Raw genomic sequence first — 18,127 nt, forward strand, 5'->3', positions numbered from 1 at the left:
TTTGCATGCCTCCACATCCACTCCTACCATAGCCCCATCTTGGGTCATTAACTCTGGTGCCATGACCATATTGCTGGTACGTCCCATTATTATGATTCCTACACCATTTGTTTTGGTAGGGATAAGCTCAAGGTGGCTGATGGTTCCCTTTCCTCTATTTCTGGTAAAGGAAGTATTCCCGTTACATCTTCCATTTCTCTTGATTCCGTTCTTCATGTCCCTAACTTTGCCACTAATTTTTTATCTTCAGCCATTTTGGCTGATGGATCCCTTTCCTCTATTTCTGATAAGGTCAGTGTTCCTGTTACATCTTCCATTTCTCTTGATTCTGTTCTTCATGTCCCTAACTTTGCCTCTAATCTTTTATCGTTAGTCATTTAACTAAATCCCTGAATTGTTGTCATTTTTTTTGCTTCTCATTGTCTTTTTCAGGATTTGGTAACAAAGAGGATTATTGACAGTCACGTGAGGAGAAAGGGCTCTATCTTCTTAAACCACAACCACCTATTTTGCCCACAGCTCAGTCCTATGTGTGTAGTCGTAGTAATAGTAGTTCTGTGGATTCTGTAATGTTATGACGTCGTTGTTATGGCCATCCCTCTTTTATTGTAATGAGGAAACAATTACCTCATTTATTTTCTTCTTTTTCTTCCCCCCATGTTTTTCAATGTGAACCTTGCAAGTTTGCCAAACATTGTTGTTCATCTTGTCCATATCAGGGCAATAGATTTATTGTTCCTTTTCATATTGTGCAAACTGATGTTTGGGGGGACCCTCTGCTACTACCTCTTTTTTTGGCTATCGCTATATTGTATCATTTGTTGATGACTTTTCCTGTACTACTTGGACTATTCTGATGAAACATAAGAGTGGTGTCTGTGATGCATTTAAAAATTTTTATTAGATAATTCTTACTCAGTTTAAAACTAGAATCAAAATTGCTCGTTCTAATAAAGGGGGGATTACATGTTTGATGGCCTCCAACACTTCTTTACTGATAATGACATTATACACCAGCTAGCTTATATTGACACAACCCAACAAAATGGGGTAGCTAAGAGAAAAAATCGTCATTTATTAGACATCACTCGGAGCCTTTTATTTGACATGCATGTTCCTAAGACTTTTTGGTCTGATGCTCTTCTTACTGTTTCCTTTCTCATCAACCGCATGTCCTACAAAACTTCTTGGTTCCAAATCTCCCTTGGAATCCTTGTCTCCTTAGCTTTCTGCTTTCTCTCTTCCTCCCAAGGTTTTTGGGTGCGTTTGTCATGTTCATGTTAATAAATCCTCTCGATACAGAAGAATGTATTGAAGTTGGGTTTGTGTGCGTGTGCACTCCTCTAGCCATAACGGTCCATCACAACGTGATTTTGTTCCTTTTCCAGCCAGTCCTATCAAATTAAATGGGGCCAATTACCTGTTGTAGTCTCGTTCTTGCCTGTTTGCAATTGGTTCCTGTGGTCTCTCTAGCTGTATCACTGGAACCACTGTCAAGCCTAATTATGTCATATTTGGTGAATTCGATGGAGCAAGAAATTGTTGGTCGTTATCTTCTACTTGATTCGGTAGCCAAAATTTCAAAGACAGCCCAAGACACATTCGCCATAGTTGTCACATCGTCACGGCAATCCAGGTCGGTGGAGGGGTGTCATGTCAATATATCGACATGTCGCCCGCCATGGCAACGCCATGGCGATCATATCGACCATGTTTTATTTTTTATTTTCTCTATTTTTAATGTCATTTAGTATGCTATAATATATACCCTATAACATAAAAAATTAACATGAAAGTGTACTACTAATCTACTATGGTTTAATTCATGAAAGTGTAATATCCATTAGTGTATATGAAATCATGGATTATAAAATAATTGATAGCAATAGTCTTGTTGATAATAAAGTTGAAAAATCATGAGAGTTGAGATATGATTCATATGAAAGTGACTACAAAAGTAACAAAACAAAAAAACAATTACAAGAACGTAATTTATATTAAGTGAATAAAGCTAATAAACAACCCATCTAAATAAAAAATAAAAAAAATTGCTGATGTGAATATGTGATTGTGTATTAGTCAATAGTGTGTTAATGTTTTCTGTTTGATGTTTTTTTTATTTTTTTTATGTTAAGGAAAAAACATTAAAATAAAAAATGGTTAAAAAAATTATTGTTAAAAAATTAAATTTTATAATTTGAAACAACCATGTCGCCCGATATGGCCATATGTCGTGGTATGGCGTCCATGGCGGCGCTATGGCGAAGACATGGAGGCCATATCGATCGATATTCTTACATCATCCATATCGGTGGTCGATATGCCCACTTCTCCAGCGATATGACGCCATGGCAGCGCCATGGCGTCGATATGGCGACGCCATGACAACTATGATATTCGCAGGTTGGGAATCAGCCCAATGTTATGAACTTCGCCAGAAGATCCACTCGACAAAACAGTTGGAGTTATCCCTATCTCAGTACTACAATAAGATGTGCACGATGTGGCAGCAACTTGATTTTTTGGGCACCTACATTGCAACCTGCGATACAGATGCCACTGCTTTCCAAAAATGGGAAGACGCTTATGGGTGTTTGATTTTTTGGCTGGCCTTATTATAGAATTTGATCCGATCCGGTAAAACAGTCTGAATCGGGAACCTCTTCCCACTCTTTAGCAGGCATATGCTATTCTTGCAGCCGAAGATAGTTTTTGGACTGCCATGATTACTCCTGTTACTTAGGAACGTTTAGCTCTTATTTCTGGCCCTGCAGCCCCTTCCCGTGGGAATTCTTCACACTCTTCCAGTAGTGATCGTTCATCTGGTGACTGTCCTATTAAGTGTGGTCATTGTGGAAAGGAATGGCACACTAAAGATCGATGCTGGAAGCTACATGGTCGCCCTGCAGACACTCGCTTGCATGGGAGAGGGGGTTCCTATCGGTCCAACACTACCTAGACCAATCAAGCAACTACTGATGACCAGCCCTCTGATCCATCTCTGTCCCTGGTTGTGGAAGAACTTCAGAATCTCAGGAATATGATGACTCGGCTGGATACATCTTCGTCTGGGTCTCCTTCTTTGGCTGCATCGGCTATTTCCCTACCATCTGATCTTCCTACCACTCCTTCTCCAGGTATTTTTAGTGGGAATAGCACCTCCATCATACCCGACTCTTGGGTCATTGACCCGGGTGCTACCGACCACATGACAGGTTCTTTTTTTCTAAAATATTATCCTTTATCTGGTTAGCATAAAGTCTGTGTTGCTGATGGGTCTCTTTTCCCAATCTCGGGCAAGGGATTTGTTAAGTGCACTTCTTCTCTTTGTCTTTCTTCTGTTCTCCATGTTCCTAAGTTCTCTACTAATTTATTATCCATTAGTAGTATTACTAGGAACTTGAACTGCAAAGTAATATTTTTTCCCACTCACTGTTTATTCCAGGACTTGGGTACGGGCCATATGATTGCATGTGGCAAGGTGGTTGGTGATTTGTACGTGCTTGACAGCTCGCCCACAGCATTGACATCCGCGACATCATCTACTGATTCTACTTCTACTTTATTTGAGTTAAATAAGTGGCATTACCGTTTGGGGCATCCACCTTTAAGTGTTTTGTCAACTTTGTTTCCTAGTTTAATAAAACGGTGTAACTCGAATAATTTTTCATGCGATTCTTGCATTCTTGCTAAATAAACTCGGAATGTTTATCCTATTTCTAATAATCGAAGTATGACTCCTTTTGGATTAATTCATTTTGATGTATGGGGACCTGCTCATTGTGTGCCTACCTCTTGACTTAGATGGTTTGTCACTTTTATTGATTGCTATAGCCGTACTACATGGGTGTATTTAATGCATAGCAAGAGTGATGTATTTGCTTGTTTTTCAGTTGTTTCACAAGATGGTCGGTACTCAGTTTGATGCAAAGGTAAAAAATTTACGGTCTGACAATGGCAGGGAGTATATGGATGGAGCCTTTCGGACTTATTTGGACACTCATGGTATTATTCACCAAATTTCTTGTGTGGACACTCCAGCCCAAAATGGAGTAGCTGAGCGCAAGAACAGACATTTTCTGGAGGTGGCACGCTCTCTTATGTTTACCATGAATGTCCCTCCCCCCCCCCCCCCCGGTTTTTGGGGAGATGCCATTCTTGTAGCAACTTACCTTATTAATCGGCTCCCTTCTCAGGTCCTTACTGGTCGCTGCTCATTGGATGTTCTATTGGGATCCTCCACATTTATTGTTCCACCCAAGGTATTTGGCTGTGTGGTCTTTTCTAGAAATCATCATCCTCATGGGAAGTTTGATCCAAAGGGGCTTCGTGCATTTTTTTTAGATATTCCGCCACCCAAAAAGGGTAATAAATGTTGTCTCCCACCTACACGGAAACGTTTTGTCACCATGGATGTGGTCTTTCGGGAGTCTAAACCATACGTTGCACCATTGGTACCTCTTCAGGGGGAGAATTCAAGTAATGAAGATGTACCTATGATACCTCCATTAGATGTACATTTTCCCACCATTGAAGACGAGACTATTGAGTTGGAAGATGGGATTACCAGTCAAGAATAAGAACTAGGACAGAATGGACAGCCTATAATTCAGGGGGAGTCTGGAGATCAAGGGAAAGAACCGAATCAGGTGTAGACCTTTGTTCGTGGAACATTTTTTCCTCCTCAAGGAGTTTTCTTCCCTCCTCATGACACTGGGCATAAAGAGACCACCACCATTGCACCCACGCAATCAATACCTGCTCCAATTCCTAGTCATCCATCTGGTAATCCTATTTCTGATCCAAGTCTTGATCTTCCTATTGCAGTCAGAAAATCCAAGCAAAGTTGTACTCTACATCCAATTCGAATTTTGTCTCTTATAATTATTTAACTCCTTCATTCCATGCCTTTGTTTCCTCTTTATCTTCCATCTCCATTCCTAACAATTGGCAGGAAGTAATAGCTGAACAGAAATGGAAGGCGGCAATGGATGAAGAAATGCATGCCCTGAAGAAAAATAGAACCTTGAGTTTGGAAACTCTTCCACAAGGAAAGAAACCCGTTGGTTGTAAATGGGTCTTTGTAGAAAAGCACAAGCCAGATGGGATAGTGGATAGATACAAAGCGAGATTGGTTGCCAAAGGGTTCACCCAAACCCATGGGATCGACTACCAAGAAACCTTTGCTCCTGTAGCAAAGATGAACACTTTTCGAGTAATTATTTCTTGTGCTATAAACCAAGGCTGGAGTCTTCAACAACATGGAGAGTTGGAAGAGGATGTCTATATGCAGATACCTCCTGGATTTGCTTCACCAGACACTCAGGGAAAGGTGTACAAGTTGAAGAAGGCCCTATATGGCTTAAAGCAATCAGTAGTCAATCACCCAAGGCCTGGTGTGGTCGTTTTCATAAAGCCATGGTTGCCAATGGCTATAAACAAAGCAATGCTGACCACACGCTATTTGTCAAAAGAGTGGGACAGCATATCACTATTCTGATTGTCTATGTAGATGATATAGTAATCACTGGGAGTGATGCACAAGAAATTCAGAAGTTGAAGACCTACTTAGACACAGAATTTGAGGTCAAAGACTTGGGCAGATTGTGGTATTTCTTGGGAATAAAGGTTGCCTATTCAGCTAAGGGTATATCTCTTTCTCAGAGAAAATACACTCTTGATTTATTGAATGATACTGGGATGCTTGGTTGTAAACCTACCGATACACCTTTGGAGCCTAACACACACTTGAAGAGTAAGGAAGGTGACCCTGTAGACAAGGGAAGTTATCAGAGACTGGTTGGGAGATTGATATATTTATCCCATATCCGACCAAATATTGCATTTGCAGTAAGTGTAGTCAGCCAGTTTATGCATAATCCTTACTCTTCACACTTGGAGGCTGCATATTGGATCCTAAGGTACTTGAAGTCTTCCCCTGGTAAAGGAATCCTATATTCTCCACATAGTCACCTTCGAGTAGAAGCCTATACCGATGCAGATTGGGCAAACAGCCCTGATGATAGAAGATCAACATCTGGATATTGCACCTATGTTGGAGGAAACTTTACTACTTGGAGAAGCAAGAAGCAAGCAATGAAGGTGCAGTGTCCATGGATCCGCATTCTTACATGGTCACATTTAAATCTGTCTCGGTGGTCTCCACGGTTTGGCCCATGGCCTCTCCCTCCACCTGTCTGGTCTCGGTGGGAACTAGAAACGAGAGCAGATCTCTCCAATGAGGGTGCAGTGTCCTTGGATCCTCTTCTAGTTTCCTCACTTTGCAAGTAGCTACACACTTCATCCAGAGATGGCAGAGGGGAGCTCCCTAAGATCTGTAAGCGAAGAGGCTCATACTCCGGGTTAAGACCACCAAGTAGAATAAGGATCCTTTCCTTTTCTTGTCTCCTGTAGACCTTGGCGTTATCTTCAGAATTGGACAGTTGGAGATTGCTGTAGTGATCATACTCCTCCCACAAGCTAATAACAGTGTTATAGTAGTCAAATATGCTCCGATCACCCTGTTTCATATGGATGATCTTTTGGAGAATTTGATACACCTTTGCCGAATCACCAACTCTATTAAAACTCTGCAAACATTGTCCCAAATATCCTTCGCAGTTTACTTACTCATAAATCCCCTACCTATCTCAGGTTTCATGGAGAATATTAGCTATGTCATAACAGTAGAGTTCTGAGTCTCCCACTTTAGATAGTCTAAATCTGTAGGAGCAGCCGAGCAGGTGCCTTGATGGAGCCGGTAATATACCCCAACTTTCCCCTACTGCACAGGGACAACTTCACCGAACGAGACCAATCCAAGTAGTTGGTATTGTCAAGCTTCACAATGGAAAGTTGGGTGTTCGGGTTATCAAAAAATGTCATGGTGGGAAGAGTACCACTTAAGCCACCACTGGAAGCTCCCAAAGATCCACTGATACTAGAGTCATCACCAGACTGTTAGAGTTTATATGTGTTAGAATTTAAATGTTGTAAGGGTATTTTAGGGACTAGTTAGTTTGCTAGTTGCCTTATATTGTAATTCTGTTCTTTTTTCCTTTTACTTCCCTAGGGAGGAGTATGTAATTTGTTCTATTCTTATTAGTGGAGTAATATAGGTGTGTGAGAGACATACTCTCTAATATACAACTTTCCACCGAATTCTCTTTCTCTCCATTTCTTCATCTTCATCTTCTTCTTCTTCTTCTTCTTCTTCTCTTCTTCTTCTATCTTCTTCTTCTTTCTTACCTTACATCCATTACCTAAATCTCAACTTGGTAGCAAAGCACTCTCTGATTCTGGTTTGAGAGTTGTTCTACCAGGCTCTCTTTCTTCTCTCCCTCTCTTTGGAACCCTAGGTTACAAAGGGGTTCCAAGGGAGGGGCTGCTATGTGAAAAAACTTTGAAGGAATCATGCCATATGTCTAGATGAAGACTATGGAAGCACCAACAGAGGTATTCAGGTGAAGATTTGACTATTTGAATCCCAAATCAACAAAGGAATTTTCAAACCGGGTTACCGCCAGCTCCTGAGTGTATAGCTTGTGTCTTCTTCACCCTACATTTGTTCAAGCCCAATCTTGGTCCATTGGAGTCGCCCTAGGCTGCTCTTTCAAACCCCCAAAAGCCTGGTTGCAAAGGGAGAAAGCTCAAGGCCTGCAACTCATGTTTATGCTGCTGCTACAGTACCGCCAGCATGTCCTTCCTTCTTTCGATTCTCCCCTATTCCAACATATTTTGCAGTGGGGGCAGGCTTGTTAGAATCGCCCAGAGGCATCCTTTAAGGTCCTTTGGGACTCGGCTAGTGATATGGAATGGTTGTAGAACATAGTTTTCTTCTTTACAGCTTCACAGGTACCACCAGCTTCTGGTTTACCTCTTTGTTTCATCTATACAACCTAGTGGTGTGTTGCATGGTTGCTGTTGGTTGAAGGAGTACTTTATTTGAGTGTTTTTTATCATTATGGAGTGAAGCTAAGGTGAACATAGTACATTTGATTCAACTATTTTCAAGAAACTATTGTTTGTTTCCTTGCTGGTGGAATTGATTGCTGATTTGTTTCTGTATTTGGGTTGAGTGTGGTCTCCCCATTTGAGTTGAATACTTTTCTTTTCAAGTGGGACTGCTTTGTGTTGATAAGGAAAGTGGTTTGAGCTTCTCCAGTTTTGGTGTTGCATTTCTTTGATCTTTGAGTTGTTCGCTTTGTTTGGCTTCTGGACTATGTTCTTTCTTGGGTTGAGAATATCCTCCCCATTTAACTGGGTATTACTCCCATCTTGTCAGTGTGTTGTTTGGAGAAGTGGATCGATAGAGGTTGTTTGGAGCTTTCCTGATAAGCATATGTCTCTGTTTGGGTAGAGTGTGCACTCCCCATTGGATTTGAGTATCATTTCCTTTTCTTTGCTCATTCCTACATTATTTCAGCTCTTGGAGGAAGAGGCCAGGGTCCACCCCAAGGAAATGATAGAGATAGGTTCCACTGTGACCACTATGGAAGTTTGAACACATGCAAGAGAGATGTTGGGCACTTCATGGCTATCCCCCTGGTATACCTGGCAGCAGGAGAGGGGGAGCCAGAGCATGCACCTTGTTGACTGAGGATACACCTATGCGACCTCCATATGGACTACAGACAAACATTGGTGTACTGCCAGCTTCTTCAACTTCCACTTTACAGGCCTCTACATTTGGCCCTTCTACTACCTCTAGGTAGGTCATTGACTCTAGAGCCACTAACCATATGACCCTCATATCTCAGTGTTATGACTCTTACTCTACCTATTATGGTCAAGAAAAGGTTAGAGTTGTTGATGGTTCCTTTTCTTCTATTTCTGGTAAAGGTAGTGCCTGTGTCACTTCTTCTCTCTCTCTTGACTCTGTTCTACATGTTCCTCAGTTCCATACTAATCTGTTATCTATGAGGCATCTAACCAAATCCTTAAATTGTTCTGTTACTTTCTTTCCGTCCAATTGTGTTTTTCAAGATTTGGTGATAAAGAGGGTAATTGACAGAGAACGTGAGGAAAAGGGACTCTACCTTCTTGATACAGGACCATCTCCTCTTACGACTGCTCAGTCTTATGTATGTGGGCGTAATGACAACAGTAATGTTGACTCCGTGATGTTGTGGCCTCAACATTTGGGTCACCCTTCTTTTGGTATTATGAGGGCAAAATTACCCCACTTGTTTTCTTCCATTCCTTCTTCTCATGTGTTTAAGTGTGAACCCTGTTTGTTTTTCAAACATTGTCGTTCTCCTTATCCTTATCATGGTCATAGATCTGATGTTCCTTTCCATATTGTGCACTCTGATGTTTGGGAACCCTCTCCCACTACCTCTGTGTCTGGCTATCGGTATTTTATTTCCTTTGTCGATGACTATTCCCAATCCACTTGGACCTACTTGATGAAACAGAAAAGTGATGTTTATGATTCCTTTAAAAAATTTTATCAGCTCATTTATACCCAGTTTCGTACTCGCATTCAATTTGTTCATTCTGATAAAGGGGGGGAGTATATGTATGGGGGGCTTAAACAGTTTTTTACTAATCATGGCATTATCCATCAAGTTGCTTATGTTGACACCCCTCAATAGAATGGGGTGGCTGAAAGGAAAAATCGTCATCTGTTGGAAGTCACTAGCAGCCTCCTATTTGGCATGTATGTTCCCAAGACTTTTTGGTCTGTAGCCCTTCTTACTGCTAATCAATCGCATACCCTCTAAACTTCTTGGCTCCAAATCCCCTTTAGACTCGTTGTCTCCTGAGACTTCTGTTTTCTCTCTTCCTCCTAGGGTGTTTAGGTGTGTCTGCTATGTCCACGTCAATAAATGTGCTCGGACCAAGCTTGACCCCAAGGCACTCAATTGTATTTTCCTTGGATATTCCTCCTCTATCAAGGAGTATAAGTGCTACCATCCCTCTTCCCGAAGGACATTTCTCTCCAAAGGTGTTACCTTCTTTGAATCTATTCCTTTCTTTACTTCTTCTCATCATCCTTTTCAGGGGGAGAATAGTGGAAATGAAGAGGCGGTTTCTAGCCCTTTCCATTCACCTTTGCCTACTTCTCCATTTCTATTTGATATTGGGAAACCCAAAGAAGGGGTTGTTGTTGATCCTAGCAATGATAATGAGGTTGTTGTGGAAAGTGGTTCTGGTAATGAGAAGGATTACCACATTTAGTACAAAAAAGGTGAAGGCTTAAAGAGTACAGGAAAGAAGACCTGCCAAGAGCCCTCTTTGGATCCTCATCCTGAGCTCCACCATCATCATTCAGGTGATATCCCTTCCCCTCCTTTTGATTTAGATCTTCCGATTGCTGTTAGAAAAGGAAAGAGAGCTTGTACTAACCCTATTTGCCAATTTGTTTCCTATGATGCTCTCTCTCCCACAAGTTTGCTTTCACTGTTGCTCTTTCTTCTGATTCCATTCCCAGGAATCTCACTGAAGCTATGTCTGACCCAAAGCGGAAGCAAGCCATGTCTGAGGAAATGATGGCTCTTGAAAAGAATGGTACTTGGAAATTAGTAGATCCTCCCAGGGGAAGAGTCCCAATCTGATGCAGGTGGGTCTATACAATCAAGTATAGGTCTAATGGTGTAGTTGAGAGGTACAAGGCAAGGTTGGTAGCCAAAGGGTATAGTCAAGTGTATGGGATTGATTATCAGGAAACATTTGCTGCTGTAGCTAAACATGATTCTATTCGGGTTCTCTTATCATTGGCAGCCAATAGGGATTGGCCTCTATTCCAGTTGGATGTGAAGAATGCGTTCTTCCATGGTGACTAAGAGGAGGAAGTATATATGCAACCTCCTCCTAGCTTCAAGTTCCCTTCAGCTGAAGGCAAGGTGTGTCTCCTCAAGAAGGCTTTATATGGTCTCAAACAGTCTCCAAAAGCATGGTTTGAGAGGTTCAGGCAGGCCATTCTGAAGAATGGATACTCTCAAAGTCAAGTTGACCATACCTTCTTATTTACCCGGAGTGGTAATGGTACCATTACAGCCCTTATAGTCTATGTTGATGACATTATTGTGACTGGTAATGACAGTGTTGAGTTAGCTAGACTGAAGTCCTACTTGGCTCAACAGTTTAAGATTAAAGATTTGGGTCCCTTGAAGTAGTTTTTGGTAATTAAAGTGTCAAGGTCCAAAAAAGGCATCAACATATGTCAAAGGAAGTTTGTTCTTAACTTGTTGAAAGAGACAGGGATGTTGGGCTGCAAACCAGCGAGTTCTCTTATTGAGCAAAATCACAAACTAGGAGAAGATTGTGGTTCCTCTCTTGTTGATGCAGGGAAGTACCAGAAATTAGTGGGGAAACTTATCTACCTATCTATGACTCGCCCAGATATTTCTTATGCAGTGGGAGTTGTGAGTTAGTTTATGCATGCCCCCAAGAGTGGGCACTTGGATGCTGTATACTGCATACTTAGATACTTGAAGTCTTCCCCAGGGAAAGGACTAGTGTATGCCAGGCATGATCACCTGAGTATAGAGGGCTTTACAGATGCTGATTGGGTTAGATCCATCTCAGATAGAAGATCTACTTCTGGTTATTACACATTTGTCGGTGGTAATTTGGTTACATGGAGAAATAAGAAACAACCTGTTATAGCTAGATCTAGTGCAGAGGCAGAATTTAGGGCAATGACACATGGAGTTTGTGAACTTATATGGCTGAAGCGATTAATTCAAGAGTTGAGGTTTGCTGCAAATGATCCTATGCGGCTCTATTGTGACAACAAGGCAGCTATAATAGCATTGCTCACAATCTAGTACAACACGATAGAACTAAGCACATCGAAGTGGACCAGCATTTCATCAAGGAGAAAATAGACTCTGGCTGTATTTGCAGTCCTTTTGTGAAGACAGGTGATCAATTGGCAGACATCTTTACCAAAGGGCTTTCTTCTCTCCAGTTTGGTACCCTATTATGAAAGCTAAGTCAAAGGGCACCTTCTACAACTTAGCTTCATTCCATAACACTAACAATACTTCAGGCCATATGAATCTTCAAAAAACAGCAGCGATTCAACACATTACAAGGCTGCAAATGAAGGGACAAGGGAGCAAACTAGAAGCTGGCGGTACTAGAGAGGATGCACAGAAGTGAGTTGCAGGCTTCAATCCTTCAACATCACCAAACGAGACCTTGGGGATTTGAAAGAAGAGCCCTGGGCAATTCTAACAGTGCTGGTCCCACTCCAAATGCTGATGGGATGAAGGAGAATTGAAGAGAACAAGGCAGGCCTGGCGTAAACTGCAGCAGAACAGGTGGAGCTTCAATGAGCTTCAATCTTCTTCAACAAATCCCAGAAAAACTGCTCCATTAGGGCTTAGTTTAGAAGATAAACCCCCATTAAATCTTCTATGTAAAGTATCTCACATTTTATGCCCTCTAGTGGAACCCTTTATCTTTCTAGGGTTCCAAAGAGGTGTAGAAAAGGAAGATGAGCTTGGTATACTCTCAAACCAGTTCTGATACTAAGTTAGAAATTAGATATGGACTGATTCTAGAAAGCAAGATGTGAGGGTTTGGAAAGGAAGAAGAAGAGGAAGAAGAGAAGAAGAAGAAGAGATGAGAGGGAAATCGTGAGGTGTTGGGAGAATAGTCTCGTAACACCTATTTACTTCATTAACAACTATTTAGGAATTACAAAGGCCTCCCTGGGGAGTTAAAAGGTAAAAAGACATAAAAGTATAAAATTACAACTCTATAATAATAAGAACAGTGACTAATGTACCCCTAACACATAAACTCTAACAAATAGTGCTCCCAATTGGAGTATTAGTTTCTATTTGTTGGAAAAGTTTGTAGGGCTGCTGTACTCCTGCTGTGAATGGAAACAGTTCACTGTTTTTTATTGTTCACCTTGATATTTGGGTCGTCCTCCTCTTTATCTCTACTAGTTTTTCTGTATTTGATCATATTCATTTGTGACAACTCGAGAGCAACATGGGTGAATCTCCTTGAAACAAGGTGTTGCTCTATAAGTGTTCGACAGTTGCACTAGACAGTGACTGCACAAATTTGGTTTGGAACACCACCGGTGACCAAAGCAGCACCCTTTGGTCGAAGGTTAAATTTCAATCTGATCTCTCACTTGAAGAAAGATAGCCACTTGGATTATCTAAGTACGATAGAGTTCTATTTTCAGTAAACTGAATGTCCTTCCGTTTTCTTTCTGTATGGCAAATTTGTAGATGCTTCTATGGATGTATCTGCTTGAATTTGTAGAGGTAAATGTTACTGAAAGAAGGAAACATCAGATGGAAGTGGTTTGAATACTACCAGAGAAGGTGAAAATGAGGTGTGCATGGTAGAAAGGGCACTTGGGGGGGGGGGGGGGGGGAGGGGTGACACGGCACGTGATGTAGAGTCCCCCCGCCCCGCCCCAAGAGAGAGAGAGAGAGAACATGCTTTATGCTCTACACAGTGGTTTCTGTAGAACTTGTTTCATGTGATTGGATGTCTCCCAGTTGTACAATTCTGTTTTCATAATTAACTAATATCTTCTGTCGTTGAAAGAAAATTCTAGTAACCTTACCCAATACTGAATGCCACATCATATATGCTGGGAGGCAAAATAGATTGTTTCAAATGCTGCTGTGTGCTGTCTAATTATGCATTCTGTCCTAACATGATGAATTCATTTTCTTTTTTGCAGAATGCGTGACACTCTTGTTCTGACCATGAGAATTTTTCAGAGCAAGGTACTCCTTTGTTAAAACCTACCATAAGATTTGTCTGGAAAATAGCTATTAAGCGTTAGGTATTGCTCTATATGATACCAAACTCATTGCTCCTTAGCACAAAATTTCCATTGTCAAGCATGGCTGCAGGGGTAGCTAGGCTATTGTATCTGGAAACCATATTGAATGGTATGCACATACCTGTGTCCTCAGATTTGTCAAGTGTATCTGTAAAAGAGTTGTGCCTTTGTAATGTTTGCTTAAGTAGTGCTCTGTAGGATTTTAGTTTATAACTACTAGCCTTTGACTTGGGCAGTTTTATTTTCTTTTCATCCCCTAGACCATCACAATCAATGTTGTAATTGGAAGTTTTACCATCATTCCTTTTGGCCAAAGCAAATGGTAAAGAATGTTGTAGGCTCCTCCATATGGTCTTTATTGACCTAGAAAAAGCTTATGACAGAGTCCCTAGAGAGTTAATCTGGCAACTACTAGAGAAGATAAGTGTTTCAAGCAAATATGTGGACATAATTAAAGATATATTTGATGGAGCGGTGACAAGTGTAAGAACTGCAGGGGGACAAAGTAATGAATTCCCAATTACAATTGGGTTGCTTCAAGTCCTTAATTGTTTGTGCTTATCATTGATGATTTAACCGGAGACATTCAAGATGAGGTTCCTTGGTGTATGCTTTTTGATGATGATATTGTTTTGGTAGATGAGAGAAAAGCAGGGATTAACACCAAATTAGAGTTATGGAAATCAACCTTGCAATCAGAAGGTCTTAAGATAAGTAGAACGAAGATGGAGTATATGGTTTGTAACTTTTGTATAATAGAACGGATAGTGAGGTGGTGAAACTTGATAAGAGGGAAATTCCGCAAAGTGATTAATTAATATATTTTGGCTCAATCATAAATAAAGAAGGTGATATAGAGGATGATGTTTCACAGAAAATTAAAATAGGATGGATGAAGTGGAGAGGTGCGTTTGGAGTGTTGTGTGATTAGCGTATTCCTTTAAAATTTAAAGGAAAATTTTACAGGACAGTCATACGACCAGCTATGATGTATGGTGCGGAATGTTGGGTAGTTAAGAAGCGTCATATAGATATACTCAGTGTAGCTGAGATGAGGATGTTGAGATGGATGAGTGGACAAACTATCAAGGATAAAGTAAGGAATGATCATATTAGAAATGGTTTGGGAGTAGCCCTGATACGTGATAAGCAACGAGAAATTCGTTTGAGGTGGCATGGTCATGTTCAATGGAGGCCTTTGAATGCTCCAGTACGAAGGATTGATTTGATTCAGATTGAAGGAACTAAAAGAGCCAGGGATAGACCTAAATTGACCTTAGGAGAATTGGTGAGGAAAGACATGCATAGCTTAGGGCTTATTTCAAATATGACCTCGAATAGAGCTGATTGGAGGGCAAGGATCCATGTAGCCGACCCATTTAGTTGGGATAAGGCTGAGTTGTTGTTGTTGTTGTTTGCTCTGATGACAGTGGTTATCTTCCATGTCTTCTACTAGATTGTACATCAGATTTTCTTTGATATTTTTTTTGGATGAATAAAAAAATTCATTACCAAAGAGAGAACGATACAGCAGCTCCCTTAGGGAGCGAGAAGAAAGAAAAGAAAAGCCAGCTCCTCAAACAGGGGTGGACAGGAGAGAAATGGAGGACAGACCCCAGGAGACAACAATCTGTTCCTTGGGGTGTCATTACAAAAAGAGGGAGGGGCCGAAGATAAGCGAGCTTTGATTTCAAAAGAAATGGAATCCCAAATCTGCTGATGAGTACAAGATTTGGAGGTCCATTTCTTAAGGTTACGCTCCATTCAGATGTGATTGATGGCGGCACAGAAAGCTAATTTACCAACCGTGTCGCAGCTTGAAGAACCAATAAAAGTCGTATCAATCCAAAGCCACTCTCTGCTGAAGGGAAAAATTCTTCGACTTCTAGGCCAGCATTTTGTTAAGATCCCACCCAAATAGCTAAGGAGAAGGCGCAAGCAAAGAAAAGGTGCTCAGTGTCTTCTTTGATTTATTAATTCTGGAATAATGAAAAGTCCAAGATAGATCCATCTTTTTCTTTTTCTCATTATTTTATGGTAAGTGTATACGGATATATTCATCACTTAAACTGTAATTATTGTTGTCACTGATTAGTTCACCTTATGAACAACTGATTAATGAACATAAGAAAGGACAACAATGAATAACTCCCGCTGAATAGGAAAAAAGAGATAAATAAAGCACTATGATCAAGGTTCGAGGTCTCAGTTTTGGACCTGGTTTCGGTCGGACCCAACATCAAGTTGTCTCGGCTGTGGTCCGAGATCTCGGCCAAGTTGGTGTATTCTTTTTTTCTTGGCCCCTTGTTTTGGTAGCCATAGGACCTAAATAGGCCATGGAAGTTGCAGGACAGCCTATGTTAGGCCCTATAAACATAAGGGAACCCTTAATTTTTTAAAAACTAATTCAAAACGGTAGTTTGACTTTGGATCTATGATTGGTAGTCTACGTTGTATACATATAGTCATATTTCCTATCTCATACAATCTTTAGTACAAGAACACATATAATTTAAGTTAAAAAACCTAAATAAACATTAGGAATGAAAAGACATGAAATTATATACCATTAAATAAATCGTACATCAAACATTATTTGTTACAAAGAATCGAAGAGTGACATATATAAAACTATAAGAGTTAACAATACAAGGAATAAGTCAGTGAGTCACCTAGTATTGGAACGAGAGTTAACAATACAAGGAATAAGTCAGTGAGTCACCTAGTATTGGAACGAGTACTCAAAACCACTAGAATGTTGCTGATGCCAAATCAAGTTTTCCTCCGACTGAATCACAAAAGTTGGCCATGTCATAGTTTGGCGGAAGAAATGCTCGAAGTTGTCCGCAACGGCCTTATAGATGGAATCGTCAACGTACTCGAAATACCCTAACCTAGGATATCTATCTTTGAACCACGTAGAACTTGTGGGAAAGCCATTGCTACTGGATGGTGCATGTGGAACTGGAACCGGCATGTCAGGCTTGGGGGCCGGCAACCCGAAGATGTTGTCCACAAAACTGACCCGGTGTATGACTGACCCTTATACTCAGAGAGAGAAGGTAATGTTGATGAAGATTGTTGTTGCCCAAACTAACCATACCCAGTATAGTGACTAGAGTCGGAATCGGTGTTCCCTGTGCCATATCCATATAATGGTGAACGCCACTGCTCCCATACATACCACTCTCCATAGTCAAGCCTCTGGGTTGTCGGTCAAGCTCCTGACACTCATGTCTATGGACTCCAGTGTATCACTTTCCTCCTCAAGTGGTGGTATGAAACAGCGACGTAGCCCTCTTGAGTAGCCTGAAGTCCCTGCATGTGTGGTGGCACGTGCACCGTGGTCTTCATCCTGTGTAGCATGAGTATATTGAGTCTCGCTTGTGAAGCACAATGGCTCTGGCTCTGGCTCAAGCTTGTACCGGTACATGTCGCGCAGCCCCCATCACCATTACCATCACCATCACCATCACCCCCATCACCACCACCATCACTGGAATGCAACCACTCGGGTTCTTCCTCATCATCCCCGCCAGCTTGGAGGTCATGATGTCTATGAATACACACGGCCCTTGGAGGATGACATAAACTCATCCACATCGGTACCCATTTGACTAGCTATCCCAATGTCGGGCCCACCCTTTGCTTGATTCATGACAAGCTCACCTCGATCCTCAATGGTATAGGGGATCCTCATCATTTGAGTCAATCTGAAAAATGTGGGCTAGCTCGATTGGATCATTATTACCCTTTGTGGCTTGGCATATGTGCTGCATCCTTAGTCTCATGTTATAATGCACATATACTAACTGCTATAGTCGTTTGTGACCTAGATGATTCTGCCTCTTGGAGTGAATCAGTGAGAATGTACTCCAGTTATGCTTGCATCCTGAGGCAGAACAAGTTTGAGAAAGCATCCAATATTACCCTTGTAGTGATACCTAGTCAATTCTTATGATTTATGAATATGTAAATGGAATGTAGTTTAACTTAAGTATCTTTTACTAAACATATAAAACTCACTAGTTTTATGCCGTGGCTGCTGCTACTCATAATCTCCATGGCAATATACAGATATGGTAAGATAGGCTTCTTCTTTGAATCTACCATCCTCAGAACCCTTACCATTGGATCCAATATCAGGACCTTCTTTAGATCTTGCTAGAACTGGTCACTGGAGATGGTTAAATGTGCTGCCCTACCCCCTGGCAAACCAGACTCCCTCCAATCAAACCACTCCTCATTAGTAAATATGAACCTTAGGCCAACCATCATTGACTGGAAGCTCCGCTGTGTAATGTAGTTGGTGGCAAATTGAGTAATGCCAGTTCTCACCAAATCCCCTTCGTACTT

General features: G+C 41.2%; 1 protein-coding gene across 6 annotated transcripts in view; it reads left to right on the forward strand.

Moving 5' to 3' along the window:
- Window positions 1-13,795, forward strand: part of LOC122647562 — a 122,322-nt gene extending 108,527 nt beyond the window's left edge. For all 6 annotated transcript variants that reach the window (XM_043840940.1, XM_043840939.1, XM_043840934.1 and 3 more), the window contains one exon: window positions 13,667-13,795. In XM_043840940.1, the coding sequence (XP_043696875.1) occupies window positions 13,667-13,727 (61 nt within the window). In that variant the 3' untranslated portion in view covers window positions 13,728-13,795. The remainder of the gene's footprint in view (window positions 1-13,666) is intronic.
- The last annotated feature ends 4,332 nt before the right edge of the window (window positions 13,796-18,127 follow it).

This window comes from Telopea speciosissima, unplaced genomic scaffold (assembly GCF_018873765.1).
Source record: "Telopea speciosissima isolate NSW1024214 ecotype Mountain lineage unplaced genomic scaffold, Tspe_v1 Tspe_v1.0074, whole genome shotgun sequence".
Classification (NCBI taxonomy): domain Eukaryota; kingdom Viridiplantae; phylum Streptophyta; class Magnoliopsida; order Proteales; family Proteaceae; genus Telopea; species Telopea speciosissima.